This window comes from Bombina bombina, chromosome 2 (assembly GCF_027579735.1).
Source record: "Bombina bombina isolate aBomBom1 chromosome 2, aBomBom1.pri, whole genome shotgun sequence".
In the NCBI taxonomy this organism is placed as follows: domain Eukaryota; kingdom Metazoa; phylum Chordata; class Amphibia; order Anura; family Bombinatoridae; genus Bombina; species Bombina bombina.
This window is the reverse complement of record NC_069500.1, coordinates 850,094,464-850,120,265: the sequence shown is the minus strand read 5'-3', so window position 1 is coordinate 850,120,265 and position 25,802 is coordinate 850,094,464. Positions and strand designations below refer to the sequence as shown.

Here is a 25,802-nt window from a genome sequence, read left to right as displayed (position 1 = left end):
ATAATCCCTTTATTACCCATTCCTCAGTTTTGCATAACCAACACAGTTATAATAATATACTTTTTACCTCTGTGATTACCTTGTATCTAAGAATTTTCTGACAGACCCCTGATCACATGACTTTTTATTTATTATCTATTGACTTGCATTTTAGCCAATTAGTGCTGTGTTGTGCTGGCTCTTAAATAACTCCACAGGCGTGAACACAATGTTATCTATATGGCCCACATAGCAAATAAAAAAGCATGTGATAAGAGGCTTAGAAACAGGCAGAAATGTAGAGGTTTAAATGTTTTAAAGTATATTAATATAACAATATTGGTTGTGCAAAGCTGGGGAATAGGTACTAAAATAAAGGCGTTATCTATCACCCATGAAAACTGCCGAATGTGGAAGTTGAAACTGTGACTGAAACTGCCAAATGCACATCTCTAAGAACATGAAGATTATTTGCATTTAGTGCTGATGATCTAAAGCTCTCCACTCTGGTGACATGATCTAATAAGTCTCGTCAGTACGGCGAGGTCCATAAATACATTTTAGAAATACAAATTTTACCTTGAGATATGTTTATCTAACTCTGCAGGGTTATATATGTGAAGGAGTTTCTTCTATATTATAATATAGGTTCTAAAAAAAACAACTATGATTTTGTGTGATTTCTGTCCATGCTGGGTGGGTTTTTGATCATTGGGCATCTAGTCTATATTTAGATCTATGGAGACTCCAAACAGTGTGTCACACTATCTCATGCTGTGACCTGGTGGTTCTGGGAAATATATCTGCATCTGTTTGTTGTTCTACACCAACTTAAACTGACAAAAAAATAGAGTGTCATAAAAATAATGTGACCAGTACCTATCTATTTCTGTTTGGTTATAAATTAACATATTTATTTTTTAGTGAATCTTTGAATCTCACCTCCTAAGGATTATATGAGGTCAGTTCACACATCTCTGCATTTCATCATCATTATTTTGTTTTTAATATACCATATGTTGAGATTCATGAAATTTTGACAGAAATATGTTAGATAAATTATTTTAAGACAGTTTATCTATTTGGCAACATAAAAAGAATGTGCGCATCCTTAAATGACATAAGGAATAAAGACTAAAACTACATAAATACAACTGAAACAGAATGCCTTTACTTTTTTATTTCAAACTAATTTGTATTTGTATCCCCTAATTAAAGAAAAAGCTCAAAAAACAGCTGTAATTGGCAAGTAATATTCACTTATATTTCAGCGGAACAGGTTGCTTATTATGCACGAAAACATCAGGTTTTAACAATTTATACTATAAATGGAATAATAGCTGTTTTTCCTTGCAGATAATTGCTGTACTTTGTAGAATATATCTGATGTTTCTTTTTCGCCCATAAAACCATCTGGATGGTCATCAAAAATGTAAACACACCAACTGAAAGACAAAAATATAGTTTATAATGAGTAATGCTGCTATACTTGATATGAATATTTTAATGTATTTAACTTTGAAAACTACTGAAGCGTAACATTTAAAAAGCAGAACGTTTGTCCTATATTTTAGAACCTCTAGATACTTTTTTATTGCTTAGAAAACAACCAGAGAGTTTATAGTGTAATAAATGCTTATCTTAATCAAATGTGCAATAAAACTAGACTATTTCTGTTGTACAATCTTGATCTTTTCAGAAAAAGGATTTTTTAAGGCTAAGTTCAATTATAATATGTTGTCTGTCTTGTCATTTCATGTGCGTAAAGTTGCTTCAAAACTGTTTTTTTTTTTTATTTCAGACAATTAAGCAAATTTTTATTTATGTGATGTAATTGGTGCTGTGACTACTGTGATGGCAGCTTATTATTTTCATGGTACAGAGTATTTTTATTTTTTTATTCTAATTTTTTTAGGTAAATTATTAGAGTATAAAGCATTTTAATTTAGTTTATCAGACTTTAATTTACATTTCATTCTCATTTTTATTCACATTTATTAATATACTTTCATATACAGTATTTAATTACTCTCTATGATCCAACATTTTGTACAGAATATAAACTAATAATCTGGAATATATATATATTTTTTTCATAGTCTTTTATTGTGAGGTTTATAGAAATAACAAAGAATATAATATGGCTTTCCACAAATATAACATGCGTACAAGATTCATTCAAAACAGAATGATAAAGTACATACAGGTAGATTACGGGTTTTGAGCGCTATAGGGAAATTAACGACTGCCACAAAAGCGGCGGTATTTAACCTCTCTATAGAGCTGCTATTACGGGTTTCTAAAAACCCGGCATGCGCAGGCAATATGGTTGCGTTGAGCTCCATACCTCACCCAAATACAAGCAGTGTTTTGACGTGCTCGTGCACGATTTCCCCATAGACATCAATGGGGAGAGTCGGCTAAAAAAAAGCCTAACACCTGTGATCGCGGAAACAAAAGCTATGCAACGCAGCCCCATTGATGTGTATAGGGAAAGAAAAAGTTACGTTTAAACACCCTAACATAAAAACCACGTCTAAACACCCCTAATCTGCTGCCCCTAACATCGCCGCAACCTACATAATGTTTTTAACCCCTAATCTGCTGCCCCTAGCATCGCCACCACCTAAATAAAACTATTAACCCCTAATCTGCCGCTCCTGATATCGCTGCCACCTACATTACAGTTATTAACCCCTAATCTGCTGCCCCCAATGTCGCCGCAACTATACTAAAGTTATTAACCCCTAAACCTCTGGCCTCCCACATCACTAAAACTAAATAAATATATTAACCCCTAAACCTAACCCTAACGTAACCCTAAATCTAACCCCCCCTAACAAATATAATTAAAATAATTCTAAATAAAACTTACAATTATTACCTAAATAATTCCTATTTAAAACTAAATACTTACCTATAAAATAAAACCTAAGCTAGCTACAATATAACTAATAGTTATATTGTAGCTAGCTTAGGTTTTATTTTTATTTCACTGGTAAGTTTGTATTTATTTTAACTAGGTAGACTAGTTAGTAAATAGTTATTAACTATTTACTAACTAACTAACTAGTTAAAATAAATACAAATGGCTAGATTAAGAGTTTTGCGTTAGAGTAAAAAAGCAGCATTAAGAGGTCCTAATGCTGCTTTTTTACGCCCGCTGGTATTACGAGTCTTGCAGCACACTTTTTTGGCCTTACCGCAAAACGCCTTACGTAAACTGCGTAAAGTCTTTTTCTATGGGACTTCCATAGCGCCGGTATTACGAGTCTGTCCTGGGAGGCCAAAAAGTGAGTGGTACACCCTCTCCTGTCAAGAGTCCTACCGCATTTAAAATTCAGTAGTTAAGAGTTTTATGGTACAACGCCGTAACATAAAACTCATAACTAAAGTGCTAAAAAGTACACTAACACCCATAAACTACCTATTAACCCCTAAACCGAGGCCCTCCCACATCGCAAACACTATAATAAAAATTGTAACCCCTAATCTGCCACTCCGGACACCGCCGCAACCTACATTATATTTATGAACCCCTAATCTGCTGCCCCCAACATCGCCGACACCTACATTATATTTATTAACCCCTAATCTGCCTTCCCCAATGTTGCCACAACCTACCTACACTTTTTAACCCCTAATCTGCTGCCCCCAACGTCGCCGCCACTATAATGAACATATTAACCCCTAAATCTAAGTCTAACCCTAACCCTAACACCCCGTAACTTAAATATAATTTAAATAAATCTAAATAAAATTACTATCATTAACTACATTATTCCTATTTAAAACTAAATACTTACCTATAAAATAAACCCTAATCTAGCTACAATATAACTAATAGTTACATTGTATCTAGCTTAGGGTTTATTTTTATTTTACAGGCATGTTTGAATTTATTTTAACTAGGTGGAATAGTTACTAAATAGTTATTAACTATTTAATAACTACCTAGCTAAAATAAATACAAAAGTACCTGTAAAATAAAACCTAACCTAAGTTACACTAACACCTAACACTACAATATAATTAAATAAATTAACTAAAGTAAATACAATTACCTAAATTAAATTAAATAAGCTAAAGTACAACCCCCCCCCACTAAATTACAGAAAATAATAAACAAATTACAGATATTTAAACTAATTACACCTAATCTAATAGCCCTATTAAAATAAAAAAGCCCCCCCAAAATAAAAAAAAACCCTAGCCTAAACTAAACTACCAATAGACCTTAAAAGGGCCTTTTGCGGGGCATTGCCCCAAAGTAATCAGCTCTTTTACCTGTAAAAAAAAAATACAAACAACCCCCCAACAGTAAAACCCACCACCCAAACAACCAACCCCCCAAATAAAATACTATCTAAATAAACCTAAGCTCCCTATTGCCCTGAAAAGGGCATTTGGATGGGCAGTTAGCTCTTTTGCCACCCAAACCCTAACCTACAAATAAAACCCACCCAATACACCCTTAATAAAACCTAACACTAACCTCCTGAAGATCGATTTACCGGTAGACGTCTTCATCCAAGCCAGGCCAAAGTCCTCAACGAAGCCAGGAGAAGTCTTCATCCAAGCTGGGCAAAGTGGTCCTCCAGACGGGCAGAAGTCTTCATCCAGACGGCATCTTCAATCTTCATCCATCCGGCGCGGAACGGGTCCATCTTCAAGACATCCAACGTGGAGCATCCTCTTCATCCGATGACTAAAGCTGAATGAAGGTACCTTTAAGTGACGTCATCCAAGAATTAAGGTAGAAAAAATCCTATTGGCTGATCCAATCAGCCAATAGGATTGAGCTTGCATTCTATTGGCTGATTGGAACAGCCAATAGAATGCAAGCTCAATCCTATTGACTGATTGGATCAGCCAATAGGATTGAACTTCAATCCTATTGGCTGATTGCATCAGCCAATAGGATTTTTTCTAACTTAATTCCGATTGCGTAGCATCCGACGACTAAAGCTGAATGAAGGTACCTTTAAGTGACATCATCCAAGATGGCATCCCTTAGATTCCAATTGGCTGATAGAATTCTATCAGCCAATCGGAATTAAGGTAGAAAAAATCCTATTGGCTCATGCAATCAGCCAATAGGATTGAAGTTCAATCCTATTGGCTGATCCAATCAGTCAATAGGATTGAGCTTGCATTCTATTGGCTGTTCCAATCAGCCAATAGAATGCAAGCTCAATCCTATTGGCTGATTGGATCAGCCAATAGGATTTTTTCTACCTTAATTCTTGGATGACGTCACTTAAAGGTACCTTCATTCAGCTTTAGTCATCGGATGAAGAGGATGCTCCACGTTGGATGTCTTGAAGATGGACCCGCTCCACGCCGGATGGATGAAGATAGAAGATGCCATCTGGATGAAGACTTCTGCCCGTCTGGAGGACCACTTCGCCCGGCTTGGATGAAGACTTCTCCCGGCTTTGTTGAGGAAGTCGATCTTCAGGGGGTTAGTGTTAGGTTTTTTAAGGGTGTATTGGGTGGGTTTTATTTGTAGGTTAGGGTTTGGGCGAAAAAAGAGCTAACTGCCCTTTTAAGGGCAATGCCCATCCAAATGCCCTTTTCAGGGCAATGGGGAGCTTAGGTTTTTTTAGATAGTATTTTATTTGGGGGGTTGGTTGTGTGGGTGGTGGGTTTTACTGTTGGGGGGTTGTTTGTATTTTTTTTTACAGGTAAAAGAGCTGATTACTTTGGGGCAATGCCCCGCAAAAGGCCCTTTTAAGGTCTATTGGTCGTTTAGTTTAGGCTAGGGTTTTTTTTTATTTTGGGGGGGATTTTTTTATTTTAATAGGGCTATTAGATTATGTGTAATTAGTTTAAATATCTGTAATTTGTTTATTATTTTCTGTAATTTAGTATTTTTTTTTGTACTTTAGCTAATTTAATTTAATTTAGGTAATTGTATTTAATTTAGTTAATTTATTTAATTATATTGTAGTGTTAGGTGTTAGTGTAACTTAGGTTAGGTTTTATTTTACAGGTAAATTTGTCTTTATTTTAACTAGGTAGTTATTAAATAGTTAATAACTATTTAATAACTATTCTACCTAGTTAAAATAAATACAAACTTGCCTGTAAAATAAAAATAAACCCTAAGATAGCTACAATGTAACTATTAGTTATATTGTAGCTAGCTTAGGGTTTATTTTATAGGTAAGTATTTAGTTTTAAATAGGAATAATTTAGTTAATGATAGGAATATTTATTTAGATTTATTTAAATTATATTTAAGTTAGTGGGTGTTAGGTTTAGGGTTAGACTTAGGTTTAGGGGTTAATAACTTTAATATAGTGGCGGCGACGTTGGGGGCGGCAGATTAGGGGTTAATAAATGTAGGTAGGTGGCGGCGATGTTAGGGATGGCAGATTAGGGGTTAATCATATTTAACTAATGTTTGCGAGGCGTGAGTGCGGCGGTTTAGGGGTTATTATGTTTATTATAGTGGCAGCGACGTTGGGGGCGGCAGATTAGGGGTTAAAAAGTGTAGGTAGGTTGCAGCGACATTGGGGGCGGCAGATTAGGGGTTAATAAATATAATGTAGGTGTCGGCGATGTTCGGGGCAGCAGATTAGGGGTTCATAAATATAATATAGGTGGCAGCAGTGTCCGTAGCGGCAGATTAGGGGTTAAAATTTTTATTATAGTGTTTGCGATGCGGGAGGGCCTCGGTTTAGGGGTTAATAGGTAGTTTATGGGTGTTAGTGTACTTTTTAGCACTTTAGTTATGAGTTTTATTTTACAGCGTTGTACCATAAAACTCTTAACTACTGACTTTTAAATGCGTTAGGATTCTTGACTTGGTAGGGTGTACCGCTCACTTTTTGGCCTCCCAGGACAGACTCGTAATACCGGCGCTATGGAAGTCCCATAGAAAAAAGACTTTACGAAGTTTACGTAAGTCGTTTTGCGGTAAGGCCAAAGAAGTGTGCGGTGCCCCTAAACCTGCAAGACTCGTAATAGCAGCGGGCGTAAAAAAGCAGCGTTAGGACCTCTTAACGCTGCTTTTTTACCCTAACGCACAACTTTTCTTCAGTACCACTTTTGTGAAAAATTACACTGTATTAATATGTGCCAGCCCTGTTTGTTCTGATCTTAACCCAAATTCTCAATAATTATTGACACATTTCAGGGCAATTTTTTCACTTACTGAGGCAACATATTTCAACTTATTACCAGGTACCCCAAAACATTTTAGGATGTAATATAGGTTTTGCTCATGTGCAGATCACAGTAGCGCTGCCAACCTCCGTTTTTACTACAGATCTTCCTTCTTTGTACAAACTTTTCTACAGTTTCCCAGGCTCTTAGAAGATATTTCTCTCTTATTTTTTAAAACTTGTAAAATCTTAATTTCAAACATTTAATATCACACTCTTTAATTAATAATTTTGATGTATCTCACAGTTTAATGTCTTTATTCCCGCTGTGTCTCAAATGAGAAATAGAATTTACGGATTTGCAGAAAGTTCTTGAATGTATTAAGCTAAACTGTGTGAACGAAGATCATTTCTATGAAGTATTTTGCTGTGCTAAACTGCATCAAATTGTAAAATAAAGTTTTGGAGTTTTTTAATAACTACTGTATAATTTGTGTATTTCCATTTGTCTATTCCTTAGTAGTATCTCTTAATTTCTTCGAAAAAGTTGGAAACTTTAAAATACGCAACATTGCCATATTAAATGACATTAAGCCATCAACAACAGATACAAAAAAACAGATACAAAGACTACAAATGAATACATTTGCAAAATCAATAACTCAACAATTACAAACACACTATACATATAATGCCCCTGCAGACATTCAAATATTTCTATAGTTTTAGAGAACATCAGGTAAATTGCACAGATATCCCCTATTTGCATCACTATTACAAGTAATCTATGAACATACAGTCACTTTAACCTGTGATGTAATCACTATCTACCAGATATTGACATTTTGTTTTGTCATTTTTATTATTTAAAGGGACAGTAAACTCAAAATACAATTTTTATGCATATAATTGACGTTATTCTCCACCTCCCTCTAGTTATAGATGCTGCCATGTTGAAATTTAGCTTTCACTATTGTGACAAGAGGTCACAATTTAAGGATGGAGGAAAGGAGATTTAATCTCCTGCATTTGAAGCATTTTTTCACTGTAAGATCAATAAAACTGTGGAACTCATTACCAAAGGAGGTAGTGAATGCCAATAAGTTAGATTTGTTTAGTTTATGTACATTTCTGGCAAGAAACAGAATTCAGGGATACTATTGCTGGTGTTAAATGGGTCACATTTTTATTGGGATTAATTTAAGCTTAACTGGAGCTTTTTTGTAAGTATATTAGATTTTTATAGGTTGAACTTGATGGACTTCTGTCTTTTTTCAACCTCATCTACTATATTACTATGTTACTGTTAGAATTTATAACCACAGTGCTGCCTTTTTGTATCTAAGAAGCCATGATGAACTAATTATGAATTGTTGTACTGATATTGAACTGTTGTATTTTGTTTTATGACATCTGTCTTCGGGAGTAAAATCCTTATCTTGTTACTAATGTAACCATGCAGCTAAGAGCATTTTTACATTCCTATGTTATCTTGTTGTTCAAGGATGAATGTCTCCAGTCTTATACAAAGGACTTTATGTCTGTTAAGTTGTATTACCTAACTTGTAATAGGGGGTGGGTATGAAGACCCTCTGTGTCATTACTTGTATGTGATTTGTAATATATAATCCAGCCCTGCTAAGAATAAATTAGAGCAGACTTAGAGTCCATTGTGTGTGTGTATGTCTGATTCTTAGTCTCCAAGGCCTTGGATGTGAAATACTCAATTCCAGTGATGACTGTACATACTGATTATTATTATGAAGATTATGAAGTGGTACCCCGACAATCTCAGACCTAACAGTTACTATATTCTAGTGCTTGTGTGTTTGCACATGAGCAGCGATTCCCCTTCAGATACCTGCAGTGAAACCTAGGGTCCAAAATGGCAGCACCCATCATTAGAGGGAGGTGCATTAAATGTATTTAGTGTTTAATCTCCCTATATATTGGTATCTTTAGTTGAACCTTAGCTCCTTTCCATAACAGCATACTGACACAGGCTGAGGAGTGTGTATGTGTCTTAAGTACTGTATGTATATAACATTGTTACACTTAATGTTGCAAAGACTAGCGTTTGTTACCAGTGCAACAAATAAAGAGGACTTTCAATCATGAAGCCTAAAATACTTCATACTAAAAGTTCCTATATTTGTCTGCAGCGTTCGCTGCACTGAGCGCCTCAGGCTGCCCAAGGCAGAACGCTATTTTTCAATGAGGGTGATCTTAACCAATAGCTTGATAGCTATCTGGTATAATGCCAGCTGGGCTGCACAGCTATTGGCTAAGAGGTGGAAAAATCACCTCATTGATAAAATAACATTCTACTGCGGGCGGTCCGATAGCTAGCAAGCTATTGGTTAAGATCTCCCTCACTGAAAAATAGTGTTCTGCCTTGGGCAGCCTGAGGCGCTCAGCGCAGCGAACGCTGCAGACAAATAAAGGAACTTTCAGCATAAAGTATTTTTTACTTCAGAAATGAAAGTCACCTTTATTTGTTGCACTGGTAAATCCTAGCGTTTCACAAACACTATGATTTACCATCACTTTAAGACAGATACACAGGTCTAAGCTCTGCCATACAGTGCTTAAAGTGACATGATACCAAAATCTTTAATCACATGAAAGCATTGCTGTAAAAAGCTGACTAGAAAATATCACCTGCACTCTATGTAAAAAAGGAAGATATTTTACCACAAAATCTTCTACGTATTCAAACCCCACTGTAAAAAGATTAGGATACTAGAACCAAGACTTGCAAGGGAGTGTGCATCTGGCATGTGCAGGTACAGTCGTGTTATTTTCCTATTCAATTTAAATAGACATGTAACCCAAAATATTTAAATCAATTTTAAACAGTATTTTAATTTACTTCTATCTATCTAATTTTTATTCACTTGGTATTCTTTATTAAAGGAGCAGCAATGCACTACTGGAGCTAGTTGAAAGCCAATAACAAAAGGAAAATATGTGCAGCCACCAATCAGCAGCTTGTGAGCCTACCTATGTATATTTTTTAACAAACGATACAGTGAGAACAAAACAAATTAGATCATAGAAATAAATTGGCAAGTGATTTAAAATGATATGCTCTATCTAAATCACAAAGAAACAAAATTAGGTTTCATGTCCCTTTATGGAAGTTTACTATGAAATTTCAGGAGATTTCAGTGAAATATCATGAGATCACAGCAAAGCAATAACATCACTGTTGATGCTGATTGCCTATTTTTTTTTTTAAACTTGCAGCTGGACATGGTTCACAGAGCACTTACTAGTGTGAGCTGAAGAATTTGTGAGGTAAAATACCTTCCATTTTTACAGGTGATATTTTAATGTCAGCTTATTACAATTATGCTGCATCACTTTCAAGTGATTTAGCATATATGTATTATGTCCCTTTAAGACACATACATGTACACAGTCTAATCATATACTGCTTAAGACAAGTAAACAGGCCTAAACTCTGCCATATTGTGCAGGTACACACACCTAACCGCTAACATATGGTGCTTAAGTGAGATACACAGGCCTAAGCGCTGCTATAAAGTGCTGAAGACAAGGACACACGCCAAAGTTTTTCTTTCATTGTTCAATTAGAATATACGCTTTTAAACAACTTATCAATTTGTTTCTATCAAAATGCTTCATTCTCTTGGTATCCTTTGATGAAGGAGCAGAAAAGTACTAAAGCTAGTTGAACACATTGGGTGAACCAATGATAAAATGTATATATTTGCAGCCACCAATCAGCAGCTAGTTCCCATTGCTGCTCTTAAGCCTACCTAGGTATTTTTTCAACAAAAGATACCAAGAGAATCTCTGCAATATACTTTCATTATTTAATTTTTTCAGAAATTGCGAGCTTTCTTAGTTCCTGTTAGAAATGGAATTCAGAACACTGTTACATTCCACACAGTCATTGGCTGCACACTCTAGTGACCAATTTATAACTGTCTCTAATTGGCCACAGCAGAGAAAGTAACCTAAGTTACAACATGGCAGCTCCAATTGTTTTATAAACACTAAAACTTTACATTTATTCTGTAAAAGAAACTTTAAAAAAATACATCTACATTTTATTCTCAGACTAATCTGTTCTTTGAATGCATCATTCTATCTAGCATTTATTTGGTGTTTAATAATGTCCCTTTAAGTGTTCTATTTAGTGGTTGTGCTCCCTCTAGTGTTCTGTTTATTATTTGTATTGATGTTTATGCTTCTCTGTCTAACACCTGAGCTTTGAGGTCACATCCTGCCACCATCTTAGTTTTCCTGTGTGTACATTTCAGCTAGAAATCTCTGTTATTATCTTTGTAGAGGAATATTCTTTTTACACAGCAATACCACTTCTGGAACCTCAGCAATAAAGCATTCATAAAGGAGTCACAAATCTCTGCTGTGGTACTTGGCTGAGTAAAGCTCCTGCTGGTTTCTACTAACTGTAAGTAGGTTTGTGTTGTGATACCTCTCTACATATCAGGAAGCAATCATCTTGCAAACAGTAGACAATGTCATAATACCGTCTGAATCATTAAAGCTTCATTTTGACTTTACTGTCCCTTTAAGACAGGTACACATGCCTAAACACTGCCATATAATGCATGAGATAGGAACACGTGCCTAAATGCTGCAATACTGAGCTTAAGACAGACGCACACGTGTAAAGGCTGCCATATAGAGCCCACCATATAGTGCTTAAGACAGGTACATACATCTAAGTGCTGATATATAGTGTTTTAGACAGGTACACACCTAAGTGGTGATATATAGTGTTTTAGACAGGTACACACACCTAAGTGCTGATATATAGTGTTTTAGACAGGTACACACCTAAGTGGTGATATATAGTGTTTTAGACAGGTACACACCTAAGTGCTGATATATAGTGCTTTAGACAGGTACACACACCTAAGTGCTGATATATAGTGCTTAAGACAGGTACACACACCTAAGTGCTGATATATAGTGCTTAAGACAGGTACGCACACCTAAGTGCTGATATATAGTGCTTTAGACAGGTACGCACACCTAAGTGCTGATATATAGTGCTTTAGACAGGTACACACACCTAAGTGCTGATATATAGTGCTTTAGACAGGTACACACCTAAGTGCTGATATATAGTGCTTTAGACAGGTACGCACACCTAAGTGCTGATATATAGTGCTTTAGACAGGTACGCACACCTAAGTGCTGATATATAGTGCTTTAGACAGGTACACACCTAAGTGCTGATATATAGTGCTTTAGACAGGTACGCACACCTAAGTGCTGATATATAGTGCTTTAGACAGGTACGCACACCTAAGTGCTGATATATAGTGCTTTAGACAGGTACACACACACCTAAGTGCTGATATATAGTGCTTAAGACTGGTACACACACCTAAGTGCTGATATATAGTGTTTTAGACAGGTACACACACCTAAGTGCTGATATATAGTGCTTTAGACAGGTACACACATTTAAGTGCTGATATATAGTGCTTTAGACAGGTACACACACCTAAGTGCTGATATATAGTGCTTAAGACTGGTACACACACCTAAGTGCTGATATATAGTGCTTAAGACTGGTACACACACCTAAGTGCTGATATATAGTGCTTTAGACAGGTACACACATCTAAGTGCTGATATATAGTGTTTTAGACAGGTACACACATCTAAGTGCTGATATATAGTGTTTTAGACAGGTATGTACACCTAAGTGCTGATATATAGTGCTTTTGACTGGTACACACACCTAAGTGCTGATATATAGTGCTTTAGACAGGTACACACACCTAAGTGCTGATATATAGTGCTTTAGACAGGTACACACCTAAGTGCTGATATATAGTGCTTTAGACAGGTACACACACCTAAGTGCTGATATATAGTGCTTTAGACAGGTACACACACCTAAGTGCTGATATATAGTGCTTTAGACAGGTACACACACCTAAGTGCTGATATATAGTGCTTTAGACAGGTACACACACCTAAGTCCTGATATATAGTGCTTTAGACAGGTACACACACCTAAGTCCTGATATATAGTGCTTTAGACAGGTACACACACCTAAGTGCTGATATATAGTGCTTTAGACAGGTACACACACCTAAGTGCTGATATATAGTGCTTTAGACAGGTACACACACCTAAGTGCTGATATATAGTGCTTTAGACAGGTACACACACATAAGTGCTGATATATAGTGCTTTAGACAGGTATGCACACCTAGGTGCTGATATATAGTGCTTTAGACAGGTATGCACACCTAGGTGCTGATATATAGTGCTTTAGACAGGTACACACCTAAGTGCTGATATATAGTGCTTTAGACAGGTACACACACCTAAGTGCTGATATATAGTGTTTTAGACAGGTACACACATCTAAGTGCTGATATATAGTGCTTTAGACAGGTACACACACCTAAGTGCTGATATATAGTGTTTTAGACAGGTACACACACCTAAGTGCTGATATATAGTGTTTTAGACAGGTACACACACCTAAGTGCTGATATATAGTGTTTAAGACTGGTACACACATCTAAGTGCTGATATATAGTGTTTAAGACTGGTACACACATCTAAGTGCTGATATATAGTGCTTTAGACAGGTACACACACCTAAGTGCTCAAATATAGTGCTTTAGACAGGTACACACACCTAAGTGCTGATATATAGTGCTTTAGACAGGTACACACACCTAAGTGCTGATATATAGTGTTTTAGACAGGTACACACATCTAAGTGCTGATATATAGTGCTTTAGACAGGTACGCACACCTAAGTGCTGATATATAGTGCTTAAGACAGGTACACACACCTAAGTGCTGATATATAGTGCTTTAGACAGGTACACACCTAAGTGCTGATATATAGTGCTTTAGACAGGTACACACACCTAAGTGCTGATATATAGTGCTTAAGACAGGTACACACATTTAAGTGCTGATATATAGTGCTTTAGACAGGTACACACATCTAAGTGCTGATATATAGTGCTTAAGACAGGTACACACATCTAAGTGCTGATATATAGTGCTTAAGACAGGTACGCACACCTAAGCGCTGATATATAGTGCTTAAAGGGACACTAAACCCAATTTTTTTCTTTCATGATAGATAGATAGAACATGCAACTTTCTAATTTACTCCTATTATCAATTTTTCTTCATTCTCTTGCTATCTTTATTTAAAAAGCAGGAATGTGATGCATAGGAGCCGGCCCATTTTTGATTGAGAACCTGGGTTATGCTTGCTTATTGGTGGGTTAATGTAAGCCTCCAATAAGCAAGTGCTATCCATGGTGCTGAACCTAAAATGGGCTGGCTGCTAAGATTTACGTTCCTGCTTTTAAAAAAAAAAAGATAGCAATAGAACAAAGAAAAATTGATAATAGGAGTAAATTAGAAAGTTGCTTAAGATGTAATGCTCTATCTGAATCATGAAAGAAAAAAATTGGGTTCAGTGTCCCTTTAAGACAGGTACACACATCTAAGTGCTGATATATAGTGCTTTAGACAGGTACACACACCTAAGTGCTGATATATAGTTCTTTAGACAGGTACACACATCTAAGTGCTGATATATAGTGCTTTAGACAGGTACACACACCTAAGTGCTGATATATAGTGCTTAAGACAGGTACACACACCTAAGTGCTGATATATAGTGCTTTAGACAGGTACACACACCTAAGTGCTGATATATAGTGCTTAAGACTGGTACACACACCTAAGTGCTGATATATAGTGTTTTAGACAGGTACACACATCTAAGTGCTGATATATAGTGCTTAAGACTGGTACACACATCTAAGTGCTGATATATAGTGTTTTAGACAGGTACACACATCTAAGTGCTGATATATAGTGTTTTAGACAGGTATGTACACCTAAGTGCTGATATATAGTGCTTTTGACAGGTACACACACCTAAGTGCTGATATATAGTGCTTTAGACAGGTACACACACCTAAGTGCTGATATATAGTGCTTTAGACAGGTACACACCTAAGTGCTGATATATAGTGCTTTAGACAGGTACACACACCTAAGTGCTGATATATAGTGCTTTAGACAGGTACACACACCTAAGTGCTGATATATAGTGCTTTAGACAGGTACACACACCTAAGTGCTGATATATAGTGCTTTAGACAGGTACACACACCTAAGTCCTGATATATAGTGCTTTAGACAGGTACACACACCTAAGTCCTGATATATAGTGCTTTAGACAGGTACACACACCTAAGTCCTGATATATAGTGCTTTAGACAGGTACACACACCTAAGTCCTGATATATAGTGCTTTAGACAGGTACACACACCTAAGTCCTGATATATAGTGCTTTAGACAGGTACACACACCTAAGTGCTGATATATAGTGCTTTAGACAGGTACACACACCTAAGTGCTGATATATAGTGCTTTAGACAGGTACACACACCTAAGTGCTGATATATAGTGCTTTAGACAGGTATGCACACCTAGGTGCTGATATATAGTGCTTTAGACAGGTACACACCTAAGTGCTGATATATAGTGCTTTAGACAGGTACACACATTTAAGTGCTGATATATAGTGCTTTAGACAGGTACACACATCTAAGTGCTGATATATAGTGCTTAAGACAGGTACGCACACCTAAGCGCTGATATATAGTGCTTAAAGGGACACTAAACCCAATTTTTTTCTTTCATGATAGATAGATAGAACATGCAACTTTCTAATTTACTCCTATTATCAATTTTTCTTCATTCTCTTGCTATCTTTATTTAAAAAGCAGGAATGTGATGCATAGGAGCCGGCCCATTTTTGATTGAGAACCTGGGTTATGCTTGCTTATTGGTGGGTTAATGTAAGCCTCCAATAAGCAAGCGCTATCCATGGTGCTGAACATAAAATGGGCTGGCTGCTAAGATTTACGTTCCTGCTTTTAAAAAAAAAAGATAGCAATAGAACAAAGAAAAATTGATAATAGGAGTAAATTAGAAAGTTGCTTAAGATTTAATGCTCTATCTGAATCATGAAAGAAAAAAATTGGGTTCAATGTCCATTTAAGACAGGTACACACATCTAAGTGCTGATATATAGTGCTTTAGACAGGTACACACCCAAGTGCTGATATATAGTGCTTAAGACTGGTACACACATCTAAGTGCTGATATATAGTGCTTAAGACTGGTACACACATCTAAGTGCTGATATATAGTGCTTTAGACAGGTACACACACCTAAGTGCTGATATATAGTGCTTAAGACAGGTACAACACACCTAAGTGCTGATATATAGTGCTTAAGACTGGTACACACATCTAAGTGCTGATATATAGTGCTTTAGACAGGTACACACATCTAAGTGCTGATATATAGTGTTTTAGACAGGTACACACATCTAAGTGCTGATATATAGTGCTTTAGACAGGTACACACCTAAGTGCTGATATATAGTGCTTTAGACAGGTACACACCTAAGTGCTGATATATAGTGCTTTAGACAGGTACACACACCTAAGTGCTGATATATAGTGCTTTAGACAGGTACACACCTAAGTGCTGAAATATAGTGATTAAGACTGGTACACACATCTAAGTGCTGATATATAGTGCTTAAGACAGGTACACACACCTAAGTGCTCAAATATAGTGCTTTAGACAGGTACACACCTAAGTGCTGAAATATAGTGATTAAGACAGGTACACACATCTAAGTGCTGATATATAGTGCTTTAGACAGGTACACACACCTAAGTGCTGATATATAGTGTTTTAGACAGGTACACACATCTAAGTGCTGATATATAGTGCTTTAGACAGGTACACACACCTAAGTGCTGATATATAGTGTTTTAGACAGGTACACACACCTAAGTGCTGATATATAGTGCTTTAGACAGGTACACACACCTAAGTGCTGATATATAGTGTTTAAGACTGGTACACACATCTAAGTGCTGATATATAGTGTTTAAGACAGGTACACACACCTAAGTGCTCAAATATAGTGCTTTAGACAGGTACACACACCTAAGTGCTGATATATAGTGCTTTAGACAGGTACACACCTAAGTGCTGATATATAGTGCTTTAGACAGGTACACACACCTAAGTGCTGATATATAGTGCTTTAGACAGGTACACACATCTAAGTGCTGATATATAGTGCTTTAGACAGGTACGCACACCTAAGTGCTGATATATAGTGCTTAAGACAGGTACACACACCTAAGTGCTGATATATAGTGCTTTAGACAGGTACACACCTAAGTGCTGATATATAGTGCTTAAGACAGGTACACACACCTAAGTGCTGATATATAGTGCTTAAGACAGGTACACACATTTAAGTGCTGATATATAGTGCTTTAGACAGGTACACACATCTAAGTGCTGATATATAGTGCTTAAGACAGGTACACACATCTAAGTGCTGATATATAGTGCTTAAGACAGGTACGCACACCTAAGCGCTGATATATAGTGCTTAAAGGGACACTAAACCCAATTTTTTTCTTTCATGATAGATAGATAGAACATGCAACTTTCTAATTTACTCCTATTATCAATTTTTCTTCATTCTCTTGCTATCTTTATTTAAAAAGCAGGAATGTGATGCATAGGAGCCGGCCCATTTTTGATTGAGAACCTGGGTTATGCTTGCTTATTGGTGGGTTAATGTAAGCCTCCAATAAGCAAGTGCTATCCATGGTGCTGAACCTAAAATGGGCTGGCTGCTAAGATTTACGTTCCTGCTTTTAAAAAAAAAAAAGATAGCAATAGAACAAAGAAAAATTGATAATAGGAGTAAATTAGAAAGTTGCTTAAGATGTAATGCTCTATCTGAATCATGAAAGAAAAAAATTGGGTTCAGTGTCCCTTTAAGACAGGTACACACATCTAAGTGCTGATATATAGTGCTTTAGACAGGTACACACACCTAAGTGCTGATATATAGTTCTTTAGACAGGTACACACATCTAAGTGCTGATATATAGTGCTTAAGACTGGTACACACATCTAAGTGCTGATATATAGTGCTTAAGACTGGTACACACACCTAAGTGCTGATATATAGTGCTTTAGACAGGTACACACCTAAGTGCTGATATATAGTGCTTTAGACAGGTACACACACCTAAGTGCTGATATATAGTGCTTTAGACAGGTACACACACCTAAGTGCTGATATATAGTGCTTTAGACAGGTACACACACCTAAGTGCTGATATATAGTGCTTAAGACAGGTACGCACACCTAAGTGCTGATATATAGTGCTTAAGACTGGTACACACATCTAAGTGCTGATATATAGTGCTTAAGACAGGTACACACACCTAAGTGCTCAAATATAGTGCTTTAGACAGGTACACACCTAAGTGCTGATATATAGTGCTTAAGACTGGTACACACATCTAAGTGCTGATATATAGTGCTTTAGACAGGTATGCACACCTAAGTGCTGATATATAGTGCTTTAGACAGGTACACACACCTAAGTGCTGATATATAGTGCTTTAGACAGGTACGCACACCTAAGTGCTGATATATAGTGCTTTAGACAGGTACACACACCTAAGTGCTGATATATAGTGCTTTAGACAGGTACACACCTAAGTGCTGATATATAGTGCTTAAGACTGGTACACACATCTAAGTGCTGATATATAGTGCTTTAGACAGGTACACACACCTAAGTGCTGATATATAGTGCTTTAGACAGGTACACACCTAAGTGCTGATATATAGTGCTTAAGACTGGTACACACAGCTAAGTGCTGATATATAGTGTTTTAGACAGGTATGTACACCTAAGTGCTGATATATAGTGCTTTAGACAGGTACACACACCTAAGTGCTGATATATAGTGCTTTAGACGGGTACACACACCTAAGTGCTGATATATAGTGCTTTAGACAGGTACACACAACTAAGTGCTGATATATAGTGTTTTAGACAGGTAAACACCTAAGTGCTGATATATAGTGCTTAAGACAGGTACACACACCTAAGTGCTGATATATAGTGCTTTAGACAGGTACGCACACCTAAGTGCTGATATATAGTGCTTTAGACAGGTACGCACACCTAAGTGCTGATATATAGTGCTTTATACAGGTACGCACACCTAAGTGCTGATATATAGTGCTTTAGACAGGTACACACACCTAAGTGCTGATATATAGTGCTTTAGACAGGTACGCACACCTAAGTGCTGATATATAGTGCTTTAGACAGGTACGCACACCTAAGTGCTGATATATAGTGCTTTAGACAGGTACACACACCTAAGTGCTGATATATAGTGCTTTAGACAGGTACACACACCTAAGTGCTCAAATATAGTGCTTAAGACAGGTACACACACCTAAGTGGTGATATATAGTGCTTTAGACAGGAACACACACCTAAGTGCTGATATATAGTGCTTAAGACTGGTACACACATCTAAGTGCTGATATATAGTGCTTTAGACAGGTACACACACCTAAGTGCTGATATATAGTGCTTTAGACAGGTACACACCTAAGTGCTGATATATAGTGCTTTAGACAGGTACACACAACTAAGTGCTGATATATAGTGTTTTAGACAGGTAAACACCTAAGTGCTGATATATAGTGCTTAAGACAGGTACACACACCTAAGTGCTGATATATAGTGCTTTAGACAGGTACGCACACCTAAGTGCTGATATATAGTGCTTTAGACAGGTACGCACACCTAAGTGCTGATATATAGTGCTTTAGACAGGTACACACACCTAAGTGCTGATATATAGTGCTTTAGACAGGTACACACACCTAAGTGCTCAAATATAGTGCTTAAGACAGGTACACACACCTAAGTGCTGATATATAGTGCTTTAGACAGGTACGCACACCTAAGTGCTGATATATAGTGCTTTAGACAGGTACGCACACCTAAGTGCTGATATATAGTGCTTTAGACAGGTACGCACACCTAAGTGCTGATATATAGTGCTTTAGACAGGTACACACATCTAAGTGCTGATATATAGTGCTTTAGACAGGTACGCACACCTAAGTGCTGATATATAGTTCTTTAGACAGGTACGCACACCTAAGTGCTGATATATAGTGCTTTAGACAGGTACGCACACCTAAGTGCTGATATATAGTGCTTTAGACAGGTACACACATCTAAGTGCTGATATATAGTGTTTTAGACAGGTACATACACCTAAGTGCTGATATATAGTGCTTATTACAGGTACACATATCTAAGTGCTGATATATAGTGCTTTAGACAGGTACACACATCTAAGTGCTGATATATAGTGCTTAAAGGGACACTAAACCCAATTTTTTTCTTTCATGATAGATAGAACATGCAACTTTCTAATTTACTCCTATTATCTATTTTTCTTCATTCTCTTGCTATCTTTATTTAAAAAGCAGGAATGTGATGCATAGGAGCCGGCCCATTTTTGATTGAGAACCTGGGTTATGCTTGCTTATTGGTGGGTTAATGTAAGCCTCCAATAAGCAAGCGCTATCCATGGTGCTGAACCTAAAATGGGCTGGCTGCTAAGATTTACGTTCCTGCTTTTCAAAAAAAAAAGATAGCAAGAGAACAAAGAAAAATTGATAATAGGAGTAAATTCGAAAGTTGCTTAAGATTTAATGCTCTATCTGAATCATGAAAGAAAAAAATTGGGTTCAGTGTCCCTTTAAGACAGGTACACACATCTAAGTGCTGATATATAGTGCTTTAGACAGGTACACACACCTAAGTGCTGATATATAGTTCTTTAGACAGGTACACACATCTAAGTGCTGATATATAGTTCTTTAGGACAGGTACACACACCTAAGTGCTGATATATAGTGCTTAAGACTGGTACACACACCTAAGTGCTGATATATAGTGTTTTAGACAGGTACACACATCTAAGTGCTGATATATAGTGCTTTAGACAGGTACGCACACCTAAGTGCTGATATATAGTGCTTAAGACAGGTACACACACCTAAGTGCTGATATATAGTGCTTTAGACAGGTACACACCTAAGTGCTGATATATAGTGCTTTAGACAGGTACACACACCTAAGTGCTGATATATAGTGCTTAAGACAGGTACACACATTTAAGTGCTGATATATAGTGCTTTAGACAGGTACACACATCTAAGTGCTGATATATAGTGCTTAAGACAGGTACACACATCTAAGTGCTGATATATAGTGCTTAAGACAGGTACGCACACCTAAGCGCTGATATATAGTGCTTAAAGGGACACTAAACCCAATTTTTTTCTTTCATGATAGATAGATAGAACATGCAACTTTCTAATTTACTCCTATTATCAATTTTTCTTCATTCTCTTGCTATCTTTATTTAAAAAGCAGGAATGTGATGCATAGGAGCCGGCCCATTTTTGATTGAGAACCTGGGTTATGCTTGCTTATTGGTGGGTTAATGTAAGCCTCCAATAAGCAAGTGCTATCCATGGTGCTGAACCTAAAATGGGCTGGCTGCTAAGATTTACGTTCCTGCTTTTAAAAAAAAAAAGATAGCAATAGAACAAAGAAAAATTGATAATAGGAGTAAATTAGAAAGTTGCTTAAGATGTAATGCTCTATCTGAATCATGAAAGAAAAAAATTGGGTTCAGTGTCCCTTTAAGACAGGTACACACATCTAAGTGCTGATATATAGTGCTTTAGACAGGTACACACACCTAAGTGCTGATATATAGTTCTTTAGACAGATACACACATCTAAGTGCTGATATATAGTGCTTTAGACAGGTACACACACCTAAGTGCTGATATATAGTGCTTAAGACTGGTACACACACCTAAGTGCTGATATATAGTGTTTTAGACAGGTACACACATCTAAGTGCTGATATATAGTGCTTTAGACAGGTACACACATCTAAGTGCTGATATATAGTGTTTTAGACAGGTACACACATCTAAGTGCTGATATATAGTGTTTTAGACAGGTATGTACACCTAAGTGCTGATATATAGTGCTTTTGACAGGTACACACACCTAAGTGCTGATATATAGTGCTTTAGACAGGTACACACACCTAAGTGCTGATATATAGTGCTTTAGACAGGTACACACCTAAGTGCTGATATATAGTGCTTTAGACAGGTACACACACCTAAGTGCTGATATATAGTGCTTTAGACAGGTACACACACCTAAGTGCTGATATATAGTGCTTTAGACAGGTACACACACCTAAGTGCTGATATATAGTGCTTTAGACAGGTACACACACCTAAGTCCTGATATATAGTGCTTTAGACAGGTACACACACCTAAGTCCTGATATATAGTGCTTTAGACAGGTACACACACCTAAGTCCTGATATATAGTGCTTTAGACAGGTACACACACCTAAGTCCTGATATATAGTGCTTTAGACAGGTACACACACCTAAGTCCTGATATATAGTGCTTTAGACAGGTACACACACCTAAGTGCTGATATATAGTGCTTTAGACAGGTACACACACCTAAGTGCTGATATATAGTGCTTTAGACAGGTACACACACCTAAGTGCTGATATATAGTGCTTTAGACAGGTATGCACACCTAGGTGCTGATATATAGTGCTTTAGACAGGTACACACCTAAGTGCTGATATATAGTGCTTTAGACAGGTACACACATTTAAGTGCTGATATATAGTGCTTTAGACAGGTACACACATTTAAGTGCTGATATATAGTGCTTTAGACAGGTACACACATCTAAGTGCTGATATATAGTGCTTAAGACAGGTACGCACACCTAAGCGCTGATATATAGTGCTTAAAGGGACACTAAACCCAATTTTTTTCTTTCATGATAGATAGATAGAACATGCAACTTTCTAATTTACTCCTATTATCAATTTTTCTTCATTCTCTTGCTATCTTTATTTAAAAAGCAGGAATGTGATGCATAGGAGCCGGCCCATTTTTGATTGAGAACCTGGGTTATGCTTGCTTATTGGTGGGTTAATGTAAGCCTCCAATAAGCAAGCGCTATCCATGGTGCTGAACATAAAATGGGCTGGCTGCTAAGATTTACGTTCCTGCTTTTAAAAAAAAAAGATAGCAATAGAACAAAGAAAAATTGATAATAGGAGTAAATTAGAAAGTTGCTTAAGATTTAATGCTCTATCTGAATCATGAAAGAAAAAAATTGGGTTCAATGTCCATTTAAGACAGGTACACACATCTAAGTGCTGATATATAGTGCTTTAGACAGGTACACACCCAAGTGCTGATATATAGTGCTTAAGACTGGTACACACATCTAAGTGCTGATATATAGTGCTTAAGACTGGTACACACATCTAAGTGCTGATATATAGTGCTTTAGACAGGTACACACACCTAAGTGCTGATATATAGTGCTTAAGACAGGTACACACACCTAAGTGCTGATATATAGTGCTTAAGACTGGTACACACATCTAAGTGCTGATATATAGTGCTTTAGACAGGTACACACATCTAAGTGCTGATATATAGTGTTTTAGACAGGTACACACATCTAAGTGCTGATATATAGTGCTTTAGACAGGTACACACCTAAGTGCTGATATATAGTGCTTTAGACAGGTACACACCTAAGTGCTGATATATAGTGCTTTAGACAGGTACACACACCTAAGTGCTGATATATAGTGCTTTAGACAGGTACACACCTAAGTGCTGAAATATAGTGATTAAGACTGGTACACACATCTAAGTGCTGATATATAGTGCTTAAGACAGGTACACACACCTAAGTGCTCAAATATAGTGCTTTAGACAGGTACACACCTAAGTGCTGAAATATAGTGATTAAGACAGGTACACACATCTAAGTGCTGATATATAGTGCTTTAGACAGGTACACACACCTAAGTGCTGATATATAGTGTTTTAGACAGGTACACACATCTAAGTGCTGATATATAGTGCTTTAGACAGGTACACACACCTAAGTGCTGATATATAGTGTTTTAGACAGGTACACACACCTAAGTGCTGATATATAGTGTTTTAGACAGGTACACACACCTAAGTGCTGATATATAGTGTTTAAGACTGGTACACACATCTAAGTGCTGATATATAGTGTTTAAGACAGGTACACACACCTAAGTGCTCAAATATAGTGCTTTAGACAGGTACACACACCTAAGTGCTGATATATAGTGCTTTAGACAGGTACACACCTAAGTGCTGATATATAGTGCTTTAGACAGGTACACACACCTAAGTGCTGATATATAGTGTTTTAGACAGGTACACACATCTAAGTGCTGATATATAGTGCTTTAGACAGGTACGCACACCTAAGTGCTGATATATAGTGCTTAAGACAGGTACACACACCTAAGTGCTGATATATAGTGCTTTAGACAGGTACACACCTAAGTGCTGATATATAGTGCTTAAGACAGGTACACACACCTAAGTGCTGATATATAGTGCTTAAGACAGGTACACACATTTAAGTGCTGATATATAGTGCTTTAGACAGGTACACACATCTAAGTGCTGATATATAGTGCTTAAGACAGGTACACACATCTAAGTGCTGATATATAGTGCTTAAGACAGGTACGCACACCTAAGCGCTGATATATAGTGCTTAAAGGGACACTAAACCCAATTTTTTTCTTTCATGATAGATAGATAGAACATGCAACTTTCTAATTTACTCCTATTATCAATTTTTCTTCATTCTCTTGCTATCTTTATTTAAAAAGCAGGAATGTGATGCATAGGAGCCGGCCCATTTTTGATTGAGAACCTGGGTTATGCTTGCTTATTGGTGGGTTAATGTAAGCCTCCAATAAGCAAGTGCTATCCATGGTGCTGAACCTAAAATGGGCTGGCTGCTAAGATTTACGTTCCTGCTTTTAAAAAAAAAAAGATAGCAATAGAACAAAGAAAAATTGATAATAGGAGTAAATTAGAAAGTTGCTTAAGATGTAATGCTCTATCTGAATCATGAAAGAAAAAAATTGGGTTCAGTGTCCCTTTAAGACAGGTACACACATCTAAGTGCTGATATATAGTGCTTTAGACAGGTACACACACCTAAGTGCTGATATATAGTTCTTTAGACAGGTACACACATCTAAGTGCTGATATATAGTGCTTAAGACTGGTACACACATCTAAGTGCTGATATATAGTGCTTAAGACTGGTACACACACCTAAGTGCTGATATATAGTGCTTTAGACAGGTACACACCTAAGTGCTGATATATAGTGCTTTAGACAGGTACACACACCTAAGTGCTGATATATAGTGCTTTAGACAGGTACACACACCTAAGTGCTGATATATAGTGCTTTAGACAGGTACACACACCTAAGTGCTGATATATAGTGCTTAAGACAGGTACGCACACCTAAGTGCTGATATATAGTGCTTAAGACTGGTACACACATCTAAGTGCTGATATATAGTGCTTAAGACAGGTACACACACCTAAGTGCTCAAATATAGTGCTTTAGACAGGTACACACCTAAGTGCTGATATATAGTGCTTAAGACTGGTACACACATCTAAGTGCTGATATATAGTGCTTTAGACAGGTATGCACACCTAAGTGCTGATATATAGTGCTTTAGACAGGTACACACACCTAAGTGCTGATATATAGTGCTTTAGACAGGTACGCACACCTAAGTGCTGATATATAGTGCCTTAGACAGGTACAC

General features: G+C 36.9%; 1 protein-coding gene across 1 annotated transcript in view; it reads right to left on the bottom strand.

Moving 5' to 3' along the window:
* Nucleotides 1-1,296: 1,296 nt before the first annotated feature.
* TECRL (trans-2,3-enoyl-CoA reductase like) overlaps nt 1,297-25,802 on the bottom strand; it is a 1,178,878-nt gene continuing 1,154,372 nt past the window's right edge. The window contains exon 14 of the mRNA XM_053700120.1: nt 1,297-1,424. Within this exon, the coding sequence (XP_053556095.1) occupies nt 1,297-1,424 (128 nt within the window). The remainder of the gene's footprint in view (nt 1,425-25,802) is intronic.